General features: G+C 56.0%; 8 protein-coding genes across 8 annotated transcripts; 4 read left to right on the top strand and 4 right to left on the bottom strand.

Moving 5' to 3' along the window:
* Positions 1–37: 37 nt before the first annotated feature.
* On the top strand, positions 38–11,160 carry BCV69DRAFT_292694 (DUF913-domain-containing protein). Its single transcript, XM_025493807.1, has 3 exons — positions 38–348; positions 429–728; positions 809–11,160. The coding sequence occupies exons 1-3, from the start codon at positions 310–312 to the stop codon at positions 10,964–10,966; spliced, it is 10,497 nt and encodes a 3,498-aa protein (XP_025349314.1). The 5' UTR covers positions 38–309; the 3' UTR covers positions 10,967–11,160.
* Positions 11,161–11,291: 131 nt separating this feature from the next.
* Positions 11,292–12,624, bottom strand: BCV69DRAFT_310977 (arsenical pump-driving ATPase; the record flags this gene model as incomplete). The annotated part of the gene is made up of 3 exons (XM_025494827.1): positions 12,172–12,624; positions 11,568–12,065; positions 11,292–11,479 (listed from the first exon to the last, which is right to left on the bottom strand). The coding sequence occupies exons 1-3, from the start codon at positions 12,479–12,481 to the stop codon at positions 11,292–11,294; spliced, it is 996 nt and encodes a 331-aa protein (XP_025349313.1). The 5' UTR covers positions 12,482–12,624.
* A 105-nt stretch (positions 12,625–12,729) lies between these two features.
* On the top strand, positions 12,730–13,857 carry BCV69DRAFT_233473 (CIA30-domain-containing protein; the record flags this gene model as incomplete). The annotated part of the gene is made up of 2 exons (XM_025489862.1): positions 12,730–13,649; positions 13,737–13,857. Coding segments are annotated over 2 exons (1,041 nt in total), but the record flags the coding sequence as incomplete, so codon positions are not given.
* A 1,443-nt stretch (positions 13,858–15,300) lies between these two features.
* Positions 15,301–16,150, bottom strand: BCV69DRAFT_246248 (aquaporin-like protein; the record flags this gene model as incomplete). Its single annotated transcript, XM_025490197.1, has 2 exons — positions 15,301–15,823; positions 15,918–16,150. Coding segments are annotated over 2 exons (756 nt in total), but the record flags the coding sequence as incomplete, so codon positions are not given.
* Positions 16,133–16,889, top strand: BCV69DRAFT_134315 (hypothetical protein). The gene is made up of 2 exons (XM_025489251.1): positions 16,133–16,525; positions 16,560–16,889. The coding sequence occupies exons 1-2, from the start codon at positions 16,364–16,366 to the stop codon at positions 16,758–16,760; spliced, it is 363 nt and encodes a 120-aa protein (XP_025349310.1). The 5' UTR covers positions 16,133–16,363; the 3' UTR covers positions 16,761–16,889.
* Positions 16,890–17,577: 688 nt separating this feature from the next.
* Positions 17,578–19,205, bottom strand: BCV69DRAFT_246559 (Oxysterol-binding protein; the record flags this gene model as incomplete). The annotated part of the gene is made up of 6 exons (XM_025490214.1): positions 17,578–17,654; positions 17,758–18,231; positions 18,323–18,706; positions 18,790–18,859; positions 18,955–19,040; positions 19,139–19,205. The coding sequence occupies 6 exons, from the start codon at positions 19,203–19,205 to the stop codon at positions 17,578–17,580; spliced, it is 1,158 nt and encodes a 385-aa protein (XP_025349309.1).
* Positions 19,206–19,719: 514 nt separating this feature from the next.
* On the bottom strand, positions 19,720–20,878 carry BCV69DRAFT_246068 (hypothetical protein; the record flags this gene model as incomplete). Its single annotated transcript, XM_025490190.1, has 6 exons — positions 19,720–19,871; positions 19,958–20,111; positions 20,197–20,261; positions 20,339–20,523; positions 20,602–20,699; positions 20,774–20,878. 6 exons carry the CDS (start codon positions 20,876–20,878, stop codon positions 19,720–19,722), a joined length of 759 nt encoding a protein of 252 aa, XP_025349308.1.
* Positions 20,879–21,426: 548 nt separating this feature from the next.
* Positions 21,427–23,306, top strand: BCV69DRAFT_281152 (hypothetical protein). The gene has a single exon (XM_025491874.1). The coding sequence runs from the start codon at positions 21,504–21,506 to the stop codon at positions 23,151–23,153; it is 1,650 nt and encodes a 549-aa protein (XP_025349307.1). The 5' UTR covers positions 21,427–21,503; the 3' UTR covers positions 23,154–23,306.
* The last annotated feature ends 14 nt before the right edge of the window (positions 23,307–23,320 follow it).

Genomic DNA, 23,320 nt, shown 5'->3' with positions numbered 1-23,320 from the left:
TCGAGGGCAGAGAGGCACACCCACTCACACAACCACTCACAAAGGGCGTACCTACCCATTGGCCCCCCAACCACCACCACCCCTATACCCCACGCCATCATCAGACGGTGACACAGAGCTTGGTAGCAGCAGAGGTACTCCTGCAATCTGTCCCAGAGCTTTGAGGGCTCTGTGAGATCACTCCGGCTTGCTTTCTCCCCCCACGCTTCACACATCCTACCGCATCTCACCAGAGGATAGCATCGGTGACCAAGATCTCATCTCTCCCTCAGCGGACTTGAGGCTGCCGTAAGCCCACTTTGGCACAGGATGAAGATCACAAAGACGCCAAAGAGGCTCGCAGAAGCAGTAAGTCATCACAAGAGCAGGAGGTGCAAGCGTATACAGCAGGTTCCTGATGACCACATCCTCCATCACCTGCCGAACAGAGCCCCGAAGTCAAAAGCCTTCTGGACAAGGTGTCAGCGGTCAGCGACGATGAGCTGCCCATCGTGTTGGATCAAGTGTCGGAGTGGTGCTGGCCTAGAGGTGACTTGCACTACTGGACAGGGGTACTCAACCGCTTTGATGACATCTTGGCAGCAACCTGCAAGGAGTATGACCTCGCCAAGACTGTTCACGCAAAGGAGTTCACCACAGACCGCAAGAAGATGCTAGTATCCATCTTGCGCTTCTCCCGGCTGCTCATTGAAAACTGCACAAATCGCAAGCTCTATGATTCTTATGATGTAAGTGATGGATGATATCGAGGCCGCCTCTTCCTAACATTGTGCTGACTTGGTCCTCCTTTCGCCCTCCGCTCTTATAGCATCTCAACGATCTACTGCTCTGTCGGGACATCGACGTCCTTGAAGCGACAATCCGTCTCATACTTCGCCCCGCACAACAGTATAGTAGTCAGTCTGTTGGCCGCTTAGGTCCTTCCATATCACAGTCCCGCCTCGCCACCCTGGCTCTCACTTGGTCTCCTAGGGATCACGGGCTCGACATGGTCTCGATGGCTCGTCCAGATGCCGCCATCCCTGAAGAACTGTTGGGTGTAAGATTCCAATTCTACCGCCGCAACACGAGCAGCGGTGGGTCTCAGTCCGTTGGAGCATCCGCTGCAGCTCCAGAGGCTGGCCCATCTCGTTCTCATGTTGTTGCGAACGGCGCAACTACCACTCCAGCTCGATCTTCTTCTGCTGTTAGAAGAGATCGCCCCACGCCAGCTGCGTCTGCTTCTGTCGCTTCTGGGCTGGTGGCGCCGAGTGGCGAGCAGTCTGCTTCCGCGCCTGAAGAAGGTCTCACCACCATTACGATCAAGAGCGTACCCGCTCTCAACAAGGACCCTTCCACGATCTTGCGTGAGACTGTCGAAGAGTACAAGGTACCGCCTGAAGATCACTTCGAGCTTTACCTGAAAATCCGGTTGGCTGCATCAATGTCTGATCCTCAGGAACGACAACGGCTCCTTGTCTGCCGCCTCTTGGCTGTGGCTTGCTATTCTCACATCACCCCAGAGCCTCTCGCCAATGTGCAGCTCTTCCTCTACGAGCCTGACATTGTACAGAAAGCGGCTGCATTGGCAGAAGTGGATAGTGGACTCGATGAAGCAATCAAGTCAGCAGCGCTGTACGCCCTAGATGCCTTGGGCAGATTCAAGTCAAAGCTCAGCGAGGTCTTGAGCTCTGTCAGTGCTTCGGTCAATCACGGAACGCTCCTGCGTACTCTACAGACCATCATCGAACAACTTCAGCAGCCGGATTGCCCTGCCTCCGAGCATCTGATTGATAGTCTGTTTGGCCTGATCGCCTTCATCACATCCACCACACCAGGTTGCAACATGATTGTGGGGGCAGGACTCATTCCTCTCCTCGTGCAGCTGGTCAATACCTGCCGATCCGATGTGTACATGGCGCAGAGGACGGTTTCGCGGTCTATTGGTCTCATTGATAGCGTAGTCTACAGCTTCCAACCATCTTTCCAATGGTTCGTGGATGCACGAGGCTTGCCGACATTCGTTGCTCGTGTTCAGCATGAAGTAGAGAATGACATCAGGCACACCAAGGCCCGCACCATGGAAGATGGTCTAGGAGCCTTGTATGGCAAATTGTCTTTCGGCAGAGCCTCTTTACTGCGCAGCCTTTTGAAGACCCTGTCGCACATGATGACCTCTAGCGGCAACGCGGATGGTCTGCGAGGACTGATCGACTCTTCCCTCCTTGACTCGATCAAGGTGATCATGGGCGAGAGGGAAATTTTCGGACCCCAAATCCTGGCGCTAGCCATCAATCTTGTTTCGGCATTCATCCACAACGAGCCGACCTCACTCGGTATCATACAAGAGCGCAAGATCCCAGAGCTTTTCTTTGATCTGGTCGAGCAGGATATCGAAGCTGTCTCGGACGTCATGGGCGCGATACCCAATGCCATTGGTGCTATCTGCCTCAATGAAGCCGGGCTTGCCCTCTTCAACACCCGCAATATCATCACACCGATGTTCGCAGTCTTCACCTCAGCTCGTCACCTCCGAGTACTGCTGGACCGTGATAATGCTGCTATGTTTGGGTCAGCAATGGATGAGCTAATTCGTCACCAGCCTTCACTCAAGCAACGAGTGTTGGATGCCATCCTCGGCGTGCTGGACAGGATTCAAGAGCTAGGGCTGTCGTACACACCACCCCAAGATGATGCTGATGAGCATGACCGCTACAGCTTGCAGATGGTCCCAGAACTCCTTCCTTTGCCTGCGTCAACGTCATCGGCTGACAATGTGGCAGCTGGTACTACGCGCTCGCTTGCCCTCGGAGACGTGGTTATGGATGAGTCAGACACTCTTCGCAGCAAAGAAGACGATGTCAAGGGTAATGATGTGATTGGCTTCATGGACGTCACAGCTCGCTTCCTTGATGGCTTCTTCCAATCAGCCTCGCACTGCAAAGACTTCATGAAGTCAGAAGGACCAGAAAAGCTGCTGAGATTCGTCTCGTTGCCTTGCCTGCCTTACAACTTTCCTACGTCCAATACCGCAGACTCGTTGGTTTCTCTGCTACGCTTCATGACCGAGGTCAGCCCCAGCGCGGTCCTGGCTGCTGTTCTGAAGGAGCTGCATCGAGGCCTGACCGAGACGCAAGACCTGTGGGATCGTGATCCAAATGTCTCTTCTGTGGCGTCAATGCTGGCTCCTTCCAATGACGCCGCTCTCGCCGCCGCTAACGAGAAATTCCGCAAGCTGATCAGCCTCAACTCGCGATTGCACCTTCTATCCGATGTGTTACCAAGCTATGCCTTCACAGGACCCAAGACTCCTGGAGCCTTTCTTCAAGTTCTGCAGGCCGGCGTCTCTTCCCCTCAGCTTGGCCAGGCGACCCTCACTAGGCTGGGCGCCCTCCATAGTATCGTCACATGGGAGAATATCCTGATCAAAGCCACGGCGCCAAGTCTACCGAAGTCGCCACCTGCGGCCGACGCAACCGAGGGAGCTCTCGAGAATGTTGACGCTTCACGGGCACCACAACCGGGTCTTCCTAGCAACCTACTCGAAGACAATGCTGGGCTCGTAGAAGCCCGTGAAGCACCGGAACCCTCTTCTCCGACTACCAGGGATCAACTAGCAAAGGACCCGAGGATCAGGAACAGTACCGCTTTGAGATATGTTCTGTCCCAGTTGCCAGTGTCCCTGAGCTCCATCTTCTCTGAAGCAACCCGAATTCTCACCCCGAAGCGTTCGCCCGATCCGGCTCAGCGTCGAACGGCTGCTCAGGTAGCCGATTCCATCGGCAAATCACTTCGCGTGCAATTGGTGCCGCCCGAGTCCAACAATGAGTCCAACAATCTCGCGTTCATCACCATGATGATCGGTCACCTCACCAACGTGCTCTACGATGACCGCTCTGCGTCCGTCGTTGTTCACACGGGTGTGCTCCATGCTTTCGAAAGAGCTGGTGGTGTCGAAGCTCTCCTGTCCCTCTATCAACGCTACGTCGACCAATTGGACGCACACTTCGCACAAGAGGATGCTGGTGCAAAGGATAGCAACGAAGCTAGTCTGCGACTTGGCCATTTGTGTGGTGGGCTGAAGGTCAGTCTCAATTTGCTTCAGAACCTCTCAGCTTCACGGCCACTGCATGATGCCCCCGCCACACAGCAAATGACCGCCAAGGACAATCCGTCATCTGCTGACCAGTTTAAACCTCACGAATTGCTGCTGCGTCTGCGATCTGTGATCTTACCTCCAGTACAAGCGACTTGGAACAAGGCTTGGCTAACACAGGTTCCACTGAGCGTCAACCGATCAGTCATGCAGACTCTGCTGCATATTCTGCAAGCCGAGGGTGAAGATCCTCCAAAGCCCAAGGTGGAAGCTACGACAAGCCACGGACTTAGCAGTGCTGGGTCAACGCAAGCAAATTTGGGTGGTTCTGCTAGCGCGCTCAGCAACTTTTTGGGCGGACTCGGAGGCGGACTATCGGGAACACTCATGCTCGGCGGAGGTCCGCCTGGAGCGAATGGTTCTTCTCTGGCCCGCCGTCAGCCTGTTGTAGTTGCAGCAGACGAGAGTAGAATTCAGCTACTCACTGATATGGGATTCCCGCGCGGAGCAGCTCGACATGCTCTCTCTCGATATGGTAACAATGCGAACGCAGCTACTGAGTACCTGCTTGCCCACCCAGAGATTGTTGGCTCCATGGCGAATGAGCCGGAGCCTGAACCGCCGGCTGCTCCGGCGGCCACCACCCCTGAGGTTGCACCCAGCGCATCCAGCGGCGAGGCCCCTTCTGGCAATAGTCGCAGCGTCGATGACACTCCCATGGCTTCCGTGGGCGGCAGTGGCAATGTCGCCTCGCCTTCCCCCGCCGATAGCGATACGGCAATGCGCGAAGCTCCTCCCGACGTCGAGACCGACAAGTCCGGCCCAAGCACTGAGGTTGGTCAAGACGAAAATTCGTCCCTCACCTCCCTGCACGGCACGCTGAAGACCAAACTTGACGAATTGCGCAAGCCACTGGCAGCCAACATCACGATACGCGGTTTGGAGCTGGCAGATCACCATGAAACTCTAGTCTTTGACGTGAAGGATTCCATTTGCATCTTTGCGGACGACAAGGAGAAGACTAGCAATACCCTGAAGACGCTCCTCGAGAATATACACTCGGTGCAGCCTACAGCCTTCGCCTCGACTGAGGTAGCTACTGCAACGCGACTACACCTGATGGCGCTCATCTTTAACGAGCAGATCGTGCTGAAATCGTTCAACGAGGAGCTGGCCCAAATGGCTTGCAACGTCATCGGTGCCTTGGCTGCAGGCTACGAGCAACGACCTGAGCAGAACAAACATCCCAAGTGGCTGGCCAGTCTCTGCTTAGTAGCATCTGCTGTGCTAGGCTCTGAAGAGGAGACCTTGGAGGGCCGCAAGCCCGACAAGGATTCCGTTGAGACTACTGAGGAGCCTGTGAGGAAGCCCAGCCGTTTCGAGGCCGAGGCCCATGCATTCTATGAGCTATGCATGCGCGTCCTTGCCATGCCTGAGACGCTGGCCAATGAGGAAATGCTTTCGGTCTATCGACTGCTGGTCCTACTCACTCGCAACCCCCATATTGCTGCTTCACTTGCAAAGAGAAGTGGCGTGCAGACGCTCTTAAGGCCATTCTTGACGAGCCCAGCTGGTGTCAAGAACTGTCAGTCTTACCTCATTATTTGCCTTCGTCACGTGGTCGAATCTCGAAGTCAGCTCAAGATCGCAGTCCAGCAAGAAGTGCGTGCCTGGTTTGCTCAAGCAAGAACTCAAGTTGTCGATGCCACCGCCATGATGCGAGGTCTGAGTCAAGCAGCATTGCGAGACCCTCAGATCTTCATGGAAGTTGTCAAAGAGAACGTAGAGATGGCGGACTTCGTCGTTGCCAAAGGCAGTGCAGCGCTCAAGCTCATCTCATTAGACGACACCCCAGCGGCCAAAGGAGGGAAAGACTCTGCCTCCGTCACCGACGCGGATCATGCTGGAGACAGAACGCTAGCGGATGAAACTTTCGATGCACCCGCGTCACCTACAAGAGGTCACGCCGAGCTGGACGCCCAGATGGACGACCTGACAAAGAGCATCAAGGACAAAGACGGCAAAAACAGTGCCGGGCAGCAACACACGAGCAGCGATGCTGACGCTGTCATACACTTCCTCCTGTCTGAGCTCCTGCGTACCTCACGTGAACGACTTGCTCTCTGGTCTCAGAAGAAAGCTCGCCAGAATGTTGGTGGAAACGTGTCTCCCGCTGCAGCAAATGAGAAGCCGCAGGACCACAGTGACATGTCTTCCAACACGGCAGACGCAGCAAATGGCACTGGCGACAAGCCCGCGGCTGCCACCACCGATGCAACGCCGGAGAAGAGCACCGAGGATCAAGAATTGGATTCTACCTACTTCTACCTCTGCTTCCTGATGCAGTGCCTCACGGAGCTGACCTCCAGCTATGTCGCATGCAAGAGCTCGTTTATCAATTGCAGCAAGAAGCGACTTGCTGCTGTTGCCAGTGCTACCGGCAAAGATCTGTCCAGCTCAGCTGGCTCTGTTCCTGCGACACCGAAAGTCAGAACTCTGCCCGGAGTCACTACTCTGTTCTTGCATGAGTTAGTGCCGTCTGGCTTTGTCGAGCGCATCGACGATGTCGAAGAGAGCCGTCGAAGAGCGACGATCTCCAATTGGGCTATGAGCAGCATTGTTGCCCTCACAGCTGACGTCGGCTTTCACACTGCCATCAAGGAATTGTCCCCTAGTCTCATCAGTGTGCGCAAGCAGATTCTTGACGCCCTTGCCCGAGCACTCAAAGATGCAGTGGCATCGAATGAGGTCATCGAGGTGAGGTATGGGCGTCTCTATGCGCTCGCTGACCTTTGTCACCGCCTTCTCACGGCTCGCCCGAATGGCATTATCGGAGGCGTCAAGCAAAGCGAGGAACTGACACTTCACATTGCGAAGACCATGCTGGAGAAGTATTTCGTGCCTCTGCTTACCAGCGCTCTGGGCGACGTCGATTTGAACATGCCGACGGTGCAATCCCTCCTGGACGCTATTCTGCGCCCTCTGGATCACCTCACCCGCATCGCCATTAGAGCGCAATCCAAGAGTGAGCGGGTCGGTCGTGCCTTTGCCGAAGAAGAGGAAGATGAGGAGTTCCTCGATTCGATGGACGAGGAGACTCTCGAAGAACGGGAAGAGACGCCCGACTTCTATCGCAGCTCTGCTCTTGGCATGCACACTGGCGAAATGGGCACCACCCAGGACGACTCAATGGACGAAGACGATGAAGAGGAGATGGAAGATGATGAGATGGGTGAAATGGACTACTCTGACTCCGAGGACAGGAGTGACCTCAGCGATGAAAGCGATGAGGACGATACAGACGACGAAGATGACAACATGCACGATGCCATGGTTGAAGTCATCGATGAAGACAGAGCTACCTCAAGCGAGTCCGGAGAGGATGACGAGCTCGATGAACTAGAGGATGATGGGGAGGATGAAGATGAAGAGGACGGCTGGACTGACGATGACTCGGCTGACGATCATTCTAGCGGAGAATCTGAAGAGGACGCCCTCGACTTTGTCGTCGGTGGAGACGGCGCAGAGGGAAGTCATCCACTCCATGGACCCTACGATGGTCTTGGCTGGGACGACCCGGAGGAGGGAGATCTTCTCGAGCCCGTCGACGTTGGTGGTGATGAGGACGATGAAGACGAGAACGAGACAGAGGATGGCAACATGTTCGAAGAAGACAATTACGAGGAGGACGAACTCGACTTACTTCAAGACGTCGGTACGACTGCTCGACACATCCCCAGCCACGACAGGTTCGGTGCCAACTGGAGCTGGGCGAATGTGGCGCCAGGCGGCGGTCGTGGTGGCGCTACCGGTCCAATCGGCGCAGCTGCCCTGCCACCAACGTTCTTCCTGGGTCCCGTCGGTCCAGAAGGTGCTGGAACGGGCGCCGATGATGGCTTTGCCGGTAACCCTGCGGCGGGCAATCGACGTCCTCGTCCACGAGCACCTCCTCTTGTCAACACTGATCCTGCTTCCCATCCCTTGCTCGATGATCAGCGCGAAATTCTCAACCAGAGGCAAGCCTCGCGCCGTTCGCGTCGAGCAGGGCACTCTTCGGGCTACCAAGACTGGGCACAGAGTATTGACGAGCTCATTGGTGGCGGCGCTATTGAGCTTTTCGATGCCATTTTCGGTCGCGGAGCTGGTGGCGGGGGCGCCTTGCCTGGACCAGGCGGTGCACACGGTGGAGAAGCAGAGATCAGAATCGAGATGGCAACTGGTCAAGGCGCTCCGCACATGCAGATCACTGGCCCCTTCGGAGCGACTGACAATCCTGCTCTCGCTGGCATCGTGAACCGCCTTCCAGCAGGAGCGAATGCACGCTTGCCAACGAGGCATCACTTCAGACGTACGCTGACCGGCGTCCCTGAGCAGCGCCACAGCGATCCGGTCGCGGCGGTCCATTCCTTCAGGCCTGCATCAACGATGTCACGCTGGACTGACGAGGAGCGTATCGTCTTTGGTGAGCTCGCTCCCGAGCATTCCAGCCGTCTTCGCAACCACGTGGTCAACGCGCTCATGCCCAAATGGAAAGAGTCCTCGAGTGCCACGGCGAAGCAACAACAGCAAAAGGGGGAGCTTGCTGAGGTCACCAATGAGCGAAATCGAATTCTGGAGGAGCTGAATCAGATTCGAGACAGATTGGCCCGCAATCGGACCGAAGTCACTGATCTTCGCGATGAAGTCGCTCGTCAACGAGGAAGCCAAGACGATCAAGACGACCAGTCGCGTGCCACCGAAGCCTCAGCATCTGCACCGCGAGCGACCTCGACCGCCACAGGACAAGAAGACGTTGAGATGACCGAATCTTCTCAGCAGCAACAGCCGACAGCACAAGCGCAAGCGCAGGCGGAAGGCAGCGATGCCAATTCGCAGCCCCATCTGGAGCTTGCATCTCTGCAGCAGGGTTTGCGAGACCTCGACTCAGCCATTGCTCAGACAGGCGCAGAATTCGAGAGGCCCGAAGCTGACTCAACGGAGCAGCCTGACCCTTCGGCTGCAGCGGCAGAAACGACTGAATCAGCTGCGCCGGCCCGTGAGATGTTCAGCATCAATGGCCGTGAGGTTGACATTACTGATCTGGGCATTGATCGAGAGGTACTGGACGCTCTGCCGGAGGAGATGCAGGAGGAAGTCGTTTCGCAAGCTCTCCGTGAGCATCGAGCGGCTACTGTTCCGGGTCAAGAAGAGACAAGCATCAGTCCGGAGTTCCTCGACGCTCTGCCGCCGGAGCTTCGAGCTGAAGTGCTTGAGCAAGAGGCTGCGGAACGAGCACAGACTCGACGAGAACAGGCTGCAGCTCAGGCACGTTCAGCCACGGATGCCGCTGCCGCCGGAGCTCCAGCTGCTACTACTTCCCGACAGCAACAAGATGGAGCCAATGCGGGCTCCGCTGAACAGCGTCCGCCCAGCGCAGGCTTGGCTGGAGGCTTGACTCTTGGTCGTCCAACCCCAAGAGGGGCAGATGGGGAGGACTTTCCTGGCTGGCTCCGCACGCGCACAGCAGAAGACTTTTCTCGGCGCTTGGCGAGCATGGCGCAGCATCGACGACAAGCTGGTGGCGAAGCCGGGCAGAATGCGGGATCTGGCGCCGACAAGGGTCCTCCACGTGATGCGATTCAATTGCTCGACAGCAATGGAATTGCAGCTCTGATTCGACTCCTCTTCTTCCCAACCCTCAACGCCCGACAATCCGGTCTTCACAAGGTCCTGGCAAATCTGTCGCAGAACAGCAAGACTCGTACGGAGATACTTTCGATGCTTCTCCGCATCTTGTCAGAAGGCTCGACCGATGTGACTGCCGTAGACAGGTCTTACGCGAGCATGAGTGCTCGTGCCCAGGGAAACACGCCTGGCAAGCCTCCTGTCAAGCGCTCGACGTCTATGGGAGTTCTGCAGCTATCTCAGGCTGGCGGGTCCAACACGGGCTCGGCAGTCGCACCTCTGTCCCGAGCGGGCGAAGAAGCCCCCTTCCTCATCGCCTCTCGCAGCATCGAGACGCTCTTGCACTTGACCAGCAGCAACGATCAGGCAGCCCTGTACTTCCTCCGCGAAGACCCGCGTATGATCAAGAAGAACAAGGGCAAAGAGAAAGAGAAGGGGTCAGCACCGGTCAACATTCTGCTTGGTCTTTTGGAGAAGCCTTCTATCCTCGGCAATGCTCAAGTCGTCGACTCGCTCATCGCGCTGCTGAACACGGTCACCAAGCCTATCCCAGGTCTGGCCGCTCAGGCCGAGAAGGACAAGAAGGCTGAGGAAGAGGCGGCGGCAGCCGAAGCAGCCAAGAAAGGCAGCGAAGAAGCCGGGCCTGAAGTACCCGGGCCGTCAACGACTACCGAAGCGCCCGCCGTGCCCACAGCTTCTGTGGATAGCAAAGCTCCAGAGCAAGACGCAAAGGAGGACAAGGATAAGGATGCAACTGCTCTTGTTGCGACCAAGCCACCTCAGGTTGCAAAGGAGCGACTGGCTGCTGTCGTGCGCCCATTGGCGACTGCCATATCCAGCAAAGGTTTCCAGCACACTCTCGCAGTCGCCTCTCACCTGGCAAGCATCGACAGTGACTCCCGCCAGGCCGTCACCGAGGCGCTGCAAAGGGAAGCTACTGCAGCCACTGCTGTCCTGAGCGAGAACCTGGATATGCTCCTAGCCACTCTCCCGCCCAAGAAGACGGCAGAGGAGGAAGAAGCCGACGAGAAGGCCGCACAGCAACAACAGCAGCAGCGTGCCAGTGGAGATGTGGACGTCGATGGTGGGCAATCGGAGAGTCAGCCGCGGGTGGACCGAAAGAGGATCACCAGCTCGGCTTTGCCCTTGCTGGCTAGCCCTGCTAGTGCGCAGGCGAGGCTCTTGAGGTCCTTGCGAGCCATTGAGTGGTTGCACGGAGGTCGATGATTCGAAGAGGTCAAGCATTCAGGGGAGGCGGTCATGTCGAATCTTCGGTCTCGAAAGTCGTGGGAAGGTAGAGGTGATGAGGGCAACCGCAGTGGGCGGACGAGAAAAGCAAGCAATCAACTAATTACAACTCTGTAGATCGCCTTCTTCAGTCTTCCTTTTTCAATATCAATATCACACAGCACAAAACGAGTCTGATTTTCTAGCTGACCGAGCCATGTCTGATGCAGCTGAGGGAACGAAGTGAGATTGCATCTGTATATATGGTACTGTCCAGCTGCCCAGCCCACCGTTCCCTCTGATTCCTCTCCCTCCTTGCCTTCCTTTATTGCGGAGGCCGGAAAGGCTGCACGAGGTAATTTGAGAATTCCCTCAACTTGTCCGTCCCCCTGATCTCCGATGTTTCCAGTGGCACCTTTACAATGTGGAAGTCTTCTCCATAGAGTTCTACAATGGAGTCTAGATATTTGGCTTGCATAGACTGGCGCACACGGCAGTGGTCGCAATTGGAGCCTGGACCGGGAGAGAAAGGAGTGCCAGTGATGTGAGATGTGCTGCATTTGAGAGGCCCCGCTCTTTCTCATTTCGGGTAGATACTCACCCTTGGGAGGATAGAGCAATTGGTTGACAACGATGGCATGGGTATCAATCTCGTACTGCGTCAGCTCCTGAATCAACCGCTCCGTTTCATATACCGAGAGGAATTCAGAGATGCAGACGCAGATGAACGTCGTCTTTTCCGGGTCCTTGAATTGCGTATTGACCTCATTGATGACGGCTCGCATCGACTCGAGCTTGGCAAACATGTCCTCCTGATTGGGCTGGGAGCCACCGCCCATCATGCTCGTCATCTGGTTCAGCATTGGTCCAAAGCTCCTACCGAGCGTCGAGAACTTGGCAAGAGCCTTTTCTAGAACGGTGGGGAAGCTGAGGAAACGCAAAGTGTGGCCAGTGGGGGCCGTGTCGAAGACGATGACCGAATACTCCATTGACTTTACGTGCTTCATGATCTCTGCGAAACCCATGGCCTCGTCTACTCCGGGAATGGCAAAGGCTAGGTCGGACATCATAGAGGACATGGCTCCGCCTTGCTGGTCGGCTGAGGGAGAAAAGTAGGGAGGGTGAAACCAATCAGAGGTCACGTCAGTCAAGACTGCCTTGTTGTACAGGTCGGGCTACTACTGCCTGCCTGCCTGCCCACTCACACTGCTCAATCATCTCTTGAATGCTACTTGCTGGGTCAATCTCCATTGCACTAAGATTGTCAAAGCCATTGACCTTTGTGGCCTCTTTTCCAAACTTCTGACCAAAGGCATCGCTCAAGTTGTGCGCCGGGTCTGTGGAGATGAGGAGGACACTCTGCCTCACCTTAGCCAGCTGGATTGCCAGAGAGCACGAGGTGGTCGTCTTTCCTACACCTCCCTTTCCACCGCAGAAGATCCACTTGAGGGAGTGTTGGTCGAGGATGGACTGTAGGTTGGGAGGGTTGTGCTCTACAAAGGCTACGTCTGTCATCTTGGGCGAAGAGGGAGGTGATGTGCTGGTGAGGAAGGATGGCAGTGGTGTTGGTGGTGTTGTTGGTATTCAAGAGGCGCACAAAGGAAGCGGAACGGGGCGATGCGCCTGGACACTTCTGGCAGCTCCACTTGGTCATTACTGCCATTCTCGCTACCATTCACTGCTCCTCTTGGTCCATCATTCGTATCGCAGTGGTCATGGCAGCGACGTCTGCTTCAACTGCTCGAGGGAGCTTGCGGTCTCTCACGCAGCTGTATGGCCCTGCACAGCTCCTCGAAGCTCCGGGAAGGCCTTGGAGCGTAGACGACTTCAAAGCGGTGGACGATCGAGTGAGAGGGGGAGCGTCCACCTCAGCAGTGCGCCTCACGGAGCCTCAGGGGGACAAGACAGATGCAAAGGCCGGCGAACTCGTCTTCTCTGGGTTCCTCGACATCACCACACTTGGAGGGGCAGGATTCGCATCGCAGCAGTGCATCGCCAGCCCGCCTTTCCCCGTCCCTCTCTCACAGCAGAATCACAGTGGCCTTCGGCTGCTTGTGCGACCAGCCAAGGGAACCACTGACGCGACGGCTGACGATGAGGGAAAGGCGCCCGGAGGTGGCAAAGGCCCTGTCAGGTCGTACCTACTGAACCTATACCCGAAGCTGCCAGTCAAGCGACCCGATGGCCGCAACGAGTCCAGCATCACCTACGAGCACACGTTCCGCCTCGACCCACCAGTCTCGTCCAGCAGCCCAGACGGTGACGATTCAGATGACCTCTTGTCTGTTGATCTAGCCTGGAACGACTTCAAGCCCTTCTACAGAGGCAAACCCGCAGAGGACGCTGGACCTCTCGACCCTTCAGAGGTGAAAATCTGGAGCCTCATGGCACGCTCCGACTTTGGAGCTCAGTCCGGTCCCTTTGAGCTGCAGGTGCACAGTCTCTGGGCCGTTGGCAAAGAAGAGGGAAGCCTTTCTGCTTCTCAAGGACACGAGGTGTGTGGAAAGGAGCGTGCCTGTGTCTGGGCAAAGGAGGAAGATCGGTGGCAGCCAGCTGATATGAGCGGGTCTACAGGGTTCGCCCTCTACCTCTTCGCGACCCTCGCTCTTGTGATCTGGACCCTATGGGCTCTGACGCCCGACGCTTGGCTGAAAGCCTTAGGCATTGACTGGTACCCTAGCCGGTGAGTTCCCCTGCTAGGCTGACTGCAATGACGGGCTTAATTAACCTGACTCAACCCCCTGTCCGCTGAATTGTGTCTTTCATCCAGAGAGTGGGCTTTCATTCTACCTTCCTTCTCACTCGTGCTAGTCCTCTTTGCATACATCGCCTATCTGGGCCTCAATATACAAATGACGCCAGACTTAAGTGACCTACGGACGATGACAGGTGCGTCAAGGGTGGCCTCGCACCGACGCTCATTTTGCAACCATTGCAGCACTGACTGATTTCTGCTTCTGCAACCGCACTTTATGCTTCACGCAGACTCGCACGCAACTCTACTGCCGGTCAAGAGGGCAGATGGCATGACCTATGCCGAGGCCAAGGAGTACTACGCGCACGGGCATCCTATGCGTGAGAGCAACATCTCTCCCGAGGAGAGGCGGCGTCTGATGGGAAAGGAGATGTACGATTTGCCGCGCAGAGATAGGGAGTGATGGTATGATGGCCGTGGACGTGGACGGGCGAGTTCCAAGATTGGGACCGGAGAGAAGAAAGGAGGGCAGGGGCAAAGGGAAGCACGTCTCAGCTCATACCCACATTGTCACCACGTCAATCGAGAGACTGTCAATGCCGTACACCCAGCGACTACAGAAAGAGATCTGATATATGTTTGTCGATTGTGGAGACCATTTCCAGGTCAAGAAGGCAGCGTTTTGCGCAAAGTGCACAATTTCAGTTAGTGTTATTAGGTAAGCATTACCTTGCGCGCTTAATGAGAACTGGACGGTCAGATTGTGCGAAGCAGAAGTTCCCGTCCAAGGGAGTCTTCCCAGCGGCTCCTCTGACGACGAGGACACGCGCACAGTCTGTCGAGGCAAAGGTAGAAAGTACAAAACTATGAATGTATTTACTGAACGAAGGAAAAGAAACTCGAAGAGCAGACAAGAGTTGATGGGGAAAAAGAGGGTATGGGATGGGTTGCAGATGCGTATGCAGTTGAGTAGGTGGGGTGTGAGGTAAGGGAGGGGAACACAACGACCTGAAGGGAAGGGTCGCACCCGCTCAGATAGCGAGCGGATGGAGCGCAAAGCCCTTTCAAGTGGGCACGGCATGGGTGCCTACTTGGGTGTGTGAGCTGGCGTGGTGGCACTCGAGTGCTGGTGCAGGACATCGCGTGCGCGCGAGGACCTTGCGAATCCCTCGTGGTGCGTACCAGGTACGTTGAGACCACCTACATCTTGTGCCTCTGCACGCATAGAGGGAGTGCCTTGGAGGGACCCGCCAGCGGCTACGCCAGGGGCATTTCGCACCATGTCCAGAGACGCAGCAGCGCCAGGGGCCTGGTTGCCGTTTGCAATGGATTGCTCAGAATAGCCAGCATCGCCATTGGCAGCTTGCTGATCTTTCCTGGCTCCTTGTGTGTAGTCATTCGATTGTCCCCGCGCTAGTGCCTGCTCCACCAAGCCCTTCTCTGCCATTGCAGGGTCCACGAGGGAGGCTTCTCCGTTGCGAATCGCCTCGGCCATGGCCACATCGTCGGCATCGAATTGCTTCACCTCCTCCGACTGTCCCTGATGACCGGCCTTGGCGTGGAAGACGACCAATGCCTTTCCTGCAGCTCGAGTGAACAATGTAGTGTTCACATCCTCGCGCCGCTTCACTTCTGCTTCGGTCAATTCGTGGTCAGCATCCTGACCAAAGACGACCGAAGTGTAGTCGAAGGCCTTGAGCAGAAGGTAGAAGCCTACAGCCATGAGGGATCCAAAGAGTGGGCCAATCCAGTAGATCCAGTGGTACCCTGGGAATTGCACATCCACGACTGCCGGGCCGAAACTCCTGGCGGGATTGACTCCACACCCTGTCCATCCAACACCGAAGAGATGGCAGACGAGAAGGGTAAGTCCGATTCCCAGGGGTGCAAGGTAGGTACTCTTGTGCTTCTCTGCAGCGAGGAAGAGGACAGAGAGGACCAGCATGGCAGTGAGGAATGCCTCGATGAAGAAGCCCTGTGCGACATTGACACCCGTGGATAGGGTAGTCGTCACTGTTCCCACACCACCAAAGGGCGTCAGAGCCGCAACTAATGCCGCGCCTGCGATTCCTCCAAGAATTTGTGAGATAAAGAGAAGTCCGGCTCGGAACCAACTCAGTCCTCCGATGAGATAAAGAGCAAGGGTGATGGCGGGGTTGAAACTGGTAGGCGAGGAGAGTGTATAGGTCAGTACAAATTCCCTTCCAGCTACGGTGTGGTGATTCGCGCTCAGCCACATTGATTCGTTCTACTCACAGTCCTCCTGTTACTCGGTAGAAGACCCAGGCTTGAGAAAGAAGACTAAGTCCGAAGCTGACGGCAATGTACATAATCGTCTGATTACTCAGGGTCTCGGAGGTGACCGTGTCCGTTTGCACCGCGCTGACAGTGTACTGGGCAGTCTTGGCTCCTCCTAGAGCAAGGAAGAGGAACAAGGTGGTCCCCACGAATTCACCGAGAGCGGCAATGAGATCTTGCTTGACACCCATGATGAGAGAAGTAGGAGATCAGAAGAGGTAGAGGACAAGCAAGTCAAAGCTGCAGTAAGGTCTTGGATCGAAGGATCCTTGTGTGACCGCGAAAGCTATGTATGGTAGGCAAGAAGAAGGAACGATATAGGGAAACTCAAAAGTGATCAAGAGGAGCAGGCTTTACCAGGAGGACGGGAAACGAAAGTGCAAAGCAGGGCTGGCAACGTCGTCATGGACTTTGTAATCTTCTTCCCCTTTCCCCTTCCCCTCCGTCTGATTCTTGCCTGCTGCCGTTTGAGAGCAAACCCCACCTCTACTTTCGCCTGGCCTCGGCTCGAGTGCAAGGAGCTGCCCGATTTTTTGGAGTTCAGACGGCAACGCAGCAATCGCGAGGTGAAAGCCTCAAGTGTGGTGTGCATAGCGCGAGGCTGGTGAAGGGCGATCGAGCAGTCGGGCCTTCTCCCAAATCAAGCACATGCTCACTCAATGGGCAACACCTCGCTTCTCCACTTTTTCTTTGTATCCTTGCAGGTCCAAGAAAAGGCATAGTGCAACTCGCCCCCACCTCGGCTCGTTGAAGCGTCCCTTGAGGCTGCCTGTCTGGTGCCGATTCGCGACGCGGAGTTGAGCGACCCCGATGGCACGGTAGCCCTGCATATGAGCGGCACCTCTTTGTCTAAAAAGAGTGGCGCAGAGGCTGTATATTACCGAAGGCCGAGGGCTCCGCCAGCCAGAGGGGTAAACAAGCAGGACGAAGAAGGAGGACCCTTAGCGGGAGGCAAAAAGTGGGAAGCAGTGACGGAGGACTGCATTACGCACACTGCGCCTCGCCACTTTGGCGAAGTTGCCGGCCGTGTCCTTTGACCAGATGCCGAGAGGGAAGTGCTCACCTTCCCAAGAAGGCTAGACTTGGCCTGCTCTGGTCTTGCCCACCAAGCCTTGCTACGAATGGAAGGTTCAAAGACCTCCTTGGATGGGGTGGCCCATTGGGTAGGGTAGGGAACTCACTTGGGGAAAGACAAGGAGACGCAGGGCCAGGCCTGTCAGAAATACCATGTCATGACATCATACTATGTGTCCCTGCATTGTACTCCGCTGAGCCGTGGGGCGCACGGTCCATACGTCCTCTTCACTTCCCGCGTCTCAGCTTCGTCCCCTCCTGGGAACAAACAACCGGCTCACACGGAGCACTTCACTCACGGTACACTGCAAGCCCCTACTGCTTCTCATAAGTCTTCTTCTGGTTCCTCAAAGTGCTTGTATCAACATTTCAAGGGCTGAAGTAAATCTAGACAGCAATTGCATCCAATACAGGCCCCTCGATAGAAAGTACAACTAGCGAGAATGAATGTGGACGAGCCGACGTCACGGAAAAGGTAGGAACGACGAGATAGGAGCGACGACAGACAGTATGCAGCCAGGCTGCCGTCATGCAGAGTCGCCCTTCAGTGGACGCGAGGCTTGCGGCGATAGGCTTCTTGGTTGGCTGGAGCACCCTTGAACTTGTCGGTCAGAGCGGCGTCTACACAACGGGACAAAGGAGCGTGGGAAATGCAGTGATCAGCGCGCCGCTCTCAATGCAGGTTCCTTCCCTGGAAGTCTTCACGTTCTCCATACCAACTCACATTCCTTGTCATCAGCAATGTAGACGAAATGTTCCAGCTGGTGTGGCTTCGACGAAGCTTGTTCATCCTTCCTCTTCTGCCTCTGGTCGTTCTCGATGCGAGTCTTCTCCCTGCTGGCTGTTTCGTAGTCACCGCTGCGAATGCCCTGAGCGACCTTGCACCACAGTTTCCTGCTCTCCCTCTCACTTTGCTCCTCAAGCGGCTTCACCTCGACCTCACGACGCTGAGCGCTAGCATCGCAGAAGACGGAGTTGGATGAGCCACTGGGCGACTTGCCCTTGAATTTCGACACTCCAGACCATTCACCTTCCATTGTGTAGAAAGCGGAGGTTGGCTGGGAGACGGGCGAAACGGTGGCCTTGAAACAGTGGCTCTTGCCCGAGAAGTACCCTTTTCCGGTGTAGTTGATGGTGGCCAGGTATCCGGTACTGCTGCAGATGTGACTGGAACCAGTAAGCTCCAGGTACGGAGAGCCTGATGAAGCGCATTCATCGGTATCAAGAGCTTCAGTCAGTACGGGGAGCATAGATGAGGCCCTGCCTTGTTGCCATTTCCGTCAACTCACCATACCACAGTCCTTCGATGACCAAATTGGGCAATGTGATGAGGTACAGATCCTCAGCACCGGACGAGTTGGCCACCCTCAAAGTAGCATGCCCCACTTGCTTCACATTGATGGAGCGCCCCGAGAAGGCCGTCTTTTGACCTGAGTGACCCTCCAGAGTAACGCCGGCTTTGGCATTGTGGATCCAATACGCAGTGACGGGTGGATGGTGTGACACCTGCTCGGCGATGAGCTCAGTCTCACCACTGCCGTCCTTATCGGACCACTTTCCGATGAATTGCTCGCCGAGCACTGGGTTGAGAGGCTTCTTCTCACTGCCGCTCTTCTCGTTCCTGGCTGTGTATTGTCCCTTGAGTGTTCCGATGAACCAGCGAAGAACGTTCACTGGAAGAGAAACAGCATTCATAGAGTTGCAGTCTCAGCTGATGGCCCAGTGCTATGTTCATATTAAGGTTCAGACAACTCACCCATCCGCTCGACGTCATCCCGTCCTTGGCTGCAAGCCGCGAACAGATCCGGATTCTCTCCCCAGTAGCTCTACGAGACAAAGGCATGAGATGTAGCAGCATTGTGAGCTCTTAATTCGCAGGGTGAGGATGGCAGCCCTTCTGATTGGCCTCGACCGTACTCACGGGATACTCAGTCAGCGAGGTAGGGCTCAAGATGAAGCTGGGAGCAGTCATAGCAGACAGATCTCCAGAGAAGTTGGCAATGGACTCTGCAAGGGAAACAAGAGAATGATGATCATCCCGCAAGGATGGGTGGTGAATGGCCGAGCTAGCGAGCCATTGCCGTCTGACGATCTTGTATACGTACTCAAGAATTGACCCCATCCTTGCTTTTGCCCCTCGGGCACACCGGCCATCTCCTTCTCTTCAGCCATAATGCGTGGAGCGTGGGAAGTGCGGTCGAGCTCTAAAAGTCTAGAGAGGTAGTGCCAGTAGCAGATTCGAAACAATCTCTGTACGAGTTGACAAGCCGATGAAGCGGACGGGAGGCGGATGAGAGCGGTGTGATGTAGAGGATCAAGGAGCAGGATGTCGTCGCGGGCGGTGGAGTGAGCGCTCCACTGTGTCTGTGATTGGGGCCGCCCCCCGCGCAGGAAACACGTTGTGCGGAAAGACACGGCGTGTGTGAGTGCAGGCGTGCGGGCGGACGGAGGGGCGGACGGACGGTAGCCAGGCGGGCGACTGCCAAGACGAGCACAATTGTCCGTCGTGACGGACAGCAGCAAGGCCGAGTCCGTCTTTGGCGCGGATTGGGTATACGGGACATATATCGCTTCTGCTCTGTTGACGCTGGTGCGATGTCCTGGCTCAAGCCGACGTAGCACAACACCTGACGCACGAAATCTCCAGGTACATAAGTGAATACATTGCATGCTCTTGTCGCGGGAATTACAATCGGGCCCTATCGGCTACAAGTCCAGATCTCTGACGGGGTGGCTTCGCAAACGGCGTCTCCTTACTCTCGCCAATTCTGGTGTCAAACGTTTCCTCTATGAACAATATAGCTACCCGACCGTCCTGTGAGATACCGTGATTGATTCCTGTCAAACGGAGCGGAAAGCAGTAGCTGGCGTCAGACTCTTGCCAGCCAGAGCAGTCCGTGAACGCCATTGAATCATGTACTCACCATCCGAGCCAGGCGCTAGGAGGTCATTGGCCCACTCTACCGAAGCTTGCCAACATCGCCCTGCCCAACAGCTGGGCCGTAGTGCTTGGCCCACCATCAAATCGCGGCCCACGTTGTATCCATCGTGATCAATCGTGTGGCTGAAGCGAAGACTCTGACGTATCGAGGGCATGCAAAGACAAGTGTCAGCAAACGTGCCCGCAGCTCGACGTTAGCCACCCCGCGCTTCAGCTGCTCACCTTCTCCTTTGATACAGCGAGGAACCAGGCACCAGTGTCCGCTGCTGAGCCATTCTGCTGCCAAGCTGTGACACAGGCAAGAATGTGGAAGAGTCAGCCTCCGAGGACGCTCGTGCCTCGCCATCTGAACCCAGAGACATACCTCTGAAATGGTTGCCGCCCGTGAAGCTTTCCACGCAAGTGCCTATCCAATCTCCAGGATCAGCTCCAACCAAGACCTCTCTCAGCTCAAAGAGCTCATTCTCCCACCCTTTGCCATCGCCGAGATTGGCTTGCTGATAGCCACCTCTGTGTTGTCGCAAGCACTCAAATGAGAAGCCAATCGACCTATTGAATGTACATGATCGTCAGGAAAAGCTTGTCAGCTAGGACGTTACCGCAAAGACTTGCACGTCATCCACCCACCTAGCGTAGTCCAGAAAGCCTTCCTCGGTGAGGATAAAGGCGTCACTCTGGCCCGACACGATGAGGTTGATAGGCTCAAAGAGGCCCTCCGAAGCGAGCTGTCGGGTATGATGACCAGTGGAGAATGTCAGTCAGTTTCTCCGATGCTGCTGCGCTGACGGGCGTTACTCACTGCTAGCATACTACCGCCTCCAGCTCGAGGGGACAGCCAGCCATCCCTCTGAAGAGTTGCATCTGGCCTCAGAGATGGTGCCAGGAGCTTCCAAGACGACAGCATGACTGAAAGCGCGGCTGACGGTACCGACAAGGTCCGAGCGCCGGCTTGCATCGCTCCGGCATACCAGAGCAAGCAGCCTACGAGACATGCTGTGGCGAAGATGAGTCCCCTCATCGCCTATTGATGATGGTGGAGGCAGCGTGGGGTCGTCTCAAGTCATGGGTGATCTCGGCGTTGGAAGACAATGTCAAGGATGCCAAGCGCCGAAGGAGGAGCGTCGGCGAAGCACGGGATCGGGGCTGGCGAGTGTGGAGAAGGGCAAGGTGAGCATCGGAAGGAGGAGCGAGGCGATTGATTGTCAGCCCGAGGGAAATCGGAACGGACTATCGCCCGGGCTCGGCCCCACCTTGAGGGCAAGGCACAGCACTCGGCGGTGCAGGAGGGCAAGGTGGAACGTGCAAGGCATGTAGCGTCGTAGCTATTTCTGGTCAGATTAGCGCTCAGGGCCCGGGGATTCCGCGACGAAGCACACGCCCCTCGGCACACGCAGCAGGCAGGACAAAGCATTGTTATGGGTCTCGAGCGTGTGGATCCCCTAAATGGGGTCAGGCCTTTGCTCTTTGTCATAAATTTTGTATCTCCCACACCTTCACTCGCCTGTATAGCGGGTGCCCTCGTCGTCGTCATGTCTTTCAAGGAGGGCATGACTCCGTATGACCTCTGGAAGGACACCCATGATGACAGCTATCACGACGAGGTGAGCATACCTATGCTATCAGGCTACGAGCGCACGGAAGAGGACGCCTACTGCTCTGTTCAGAAGGTCACGAGGCTCTTCAGCGGCTGGAACTTGGTTCAAGTATGCTTGTTGGCGGCCGTTGCCTCGATTCCTCTACACGTCTATTTTCGAGTGTGCTCGCCCCTATTGGGCTTCCTCACCTACTCCGTCGTTGCTCTACCTTTCTCGATCCTGGTCTACCTCACCTCGTCACCCAAAGGGTATACAATATCTCTCTCGAAGCCTGAGCCCAGCTCGCCCCCCAGCTATTCGTCAGCATCATGGCCCTGGTCACGCTCTCCCTCGACGTCCTTGTCGATTCCAGCCCTGGTCTATCTGCTAGGCTGTGCCTGGTCCTTGTGCGTCTGGGCTTTTCTTCTAGGCACTGCGCTCTTCCGAGGTTTGCATCTCAGCGCCGACGTCTTCAGCTCCGCGCCGCCCACGATTGCCGAAGTAGGCGCCACGAGCCCGGGCCACTCGGTTTTCTTTGCAGTCAACCTCTACAACTCGGCCGAGGTGCTGCCTGCCTTCTCCAAGTCGCTCAAGGAGCTCTGCTCCTCCCTTGGCCATCGCAACGTATTTGTCTCCATCTATGAGTCCAACTCATCCGATGACACTTGCGAGCGACTGCAGATCCTAGGCGAGGAGCTCAAAGCGCTAGGCATTCCTCAGTCTGTGCGGTGTGGGAAGCACTCCGTCAGACATGGCAAGGTGGCCGGGGTGATTTCCAGCTACTCGCGCATCGAGTACCTGGCTTCTGTTCGAAATGAGGCGCTGGCTCCGCTAGATGACCTTGGCTCACTAGACTCAAACGTAGGGCCATTCTCTCACGTTGCCTGGCTGAATGACATCTTCTTCGACCCAGTCGACGTCATCACCTTGTTGAACACAAAAGGAGGTGAATTCGACCAGGTCTGCGCAATTGATACGGTGCCCATGGGTTTCTACGACACCTGGGTCACGCGCGACATCAACGAGGCGCGTTTGAAGCCTCTGTGGCCCTACTTCTCCAGCGCAGAGGACATCGCATCGATGAGGGTGGAGGAACCTATCTTGGTCAACAGCTGCTGGAATGGCCTCACCATCTTCGATGCCTCTTGGTTCACCTCTCACTCCCGTCGACCGCTATTGCTACAGGAGAGTGCGAAAGCAGAAGTGCAAGCTAAGCACAACCTGAGCCTTCCACTGCGCTTTCGCGCCTCACCAGCGCCGCATTGTCTGACGTCCGAGTGCCTCCTCACCTCGTACGACCAGCACCTCCTCTCAGCGCCTCATCGTCCACGCATCTACATCAATCCACAAGTGCTAGTGAGCTACGATGCTTCTACTCTCGCCCTCTACCACGTATGGAGTCGATGGTGGATCTCGAGAGCTTGGCTCTTTGTCTGGCAGGACGTCATCTCGACTCGTCTATTTGGGAGAGTGACAGACTGGGGGAGGAAGTTGCCAAAGTGCGCGCAGGAGCTTCATGCTGGCTGGGCCAAGCTGGACGCACCGCTCCGGCCCTTGGCGCCTTTAGTCGTTGACGGCGTCAACGGAACACAAGTCTCAACGTAGAACCTCGTCTTTGACCCTTCCCTTTCTTACTTGTTCTTTCTCTTCACTGTACATACCTTGCCGCTCGTGTTTGTCACCTTTGTATACCCTTCCGGCATCCGTGCTCCCCTCCTGTGCATAGCAGTGCCGTCAGTCTCCCCATGTCGCCGCCTCTTCATTTCGCCTGA

The sequence above is a fragment of the Pseudomicrostroma glucosiphilum genome (genome assembly GCF_003144135.1).
Source record: "Pseudomicrostroma glucosiphilum strain MCA 4718 unplaced genomic scaffold BCV69scaffold_3, whole genome shotgun sequence".
Classification (NCBI taxonomy): Eukaryota; Fungi; Basidiomycota; class Exobasidiomycetes; order Microstromatales; family Microstromataceae; genus Microstroma; species Microstroma glucosiphilum.
The sequence above is the reverse complement of the archived record's forward strand: the minus strand, read 5'-3'. Positions and strand labels throughout refer to the sequence as shown.

Bases quoted from the DNA above. Each gene is read 5' to 3' on its own strand.
- BCV69DRAFT_292694 (XM_025493807.1), top strand. From the start codon at position 310: ATGAAGATCACAAAGACGCCAAAGAGGCTCGCAGAAGCA. The intron at 349-428 runs GTAAGTCATCAC...CCTGCCGAACAG, and splicing joins CAAAGAGGCTCGCAGAAGCA to AGCCCCGAAGTCAAAAGCCT. The intron at 729-808 runs GTAAGTGATGGA...CCGCTCTTATAG, and splicing joins AGCTCTATGATTCTTATGAT to CATCTCAACGATCTACTGCT.
- BCV69DRAFT_134315 (XM_025489251.1), top strand. From the start codon at position 16,364: ATGGACTTTGTAATCTTCTTCCCCTTTCCCCTTCCCCTCCGTCTGATT. The intron at 16,526-16,559 runs GTGAAAGCCTCA...GCATAGCGCGAG, and splicing joins GGCAACGCAGCAATCGCGAG to GCTGGTGAAGGGCGATCGAG.
- BCV69DRAFT_281152 (XM_025491874.1), top strand. From the start codon at position 21,504: ATGTCTTTCAAGGAGGGCATGACTCCGTATGACCTCTGGAAGGACACC.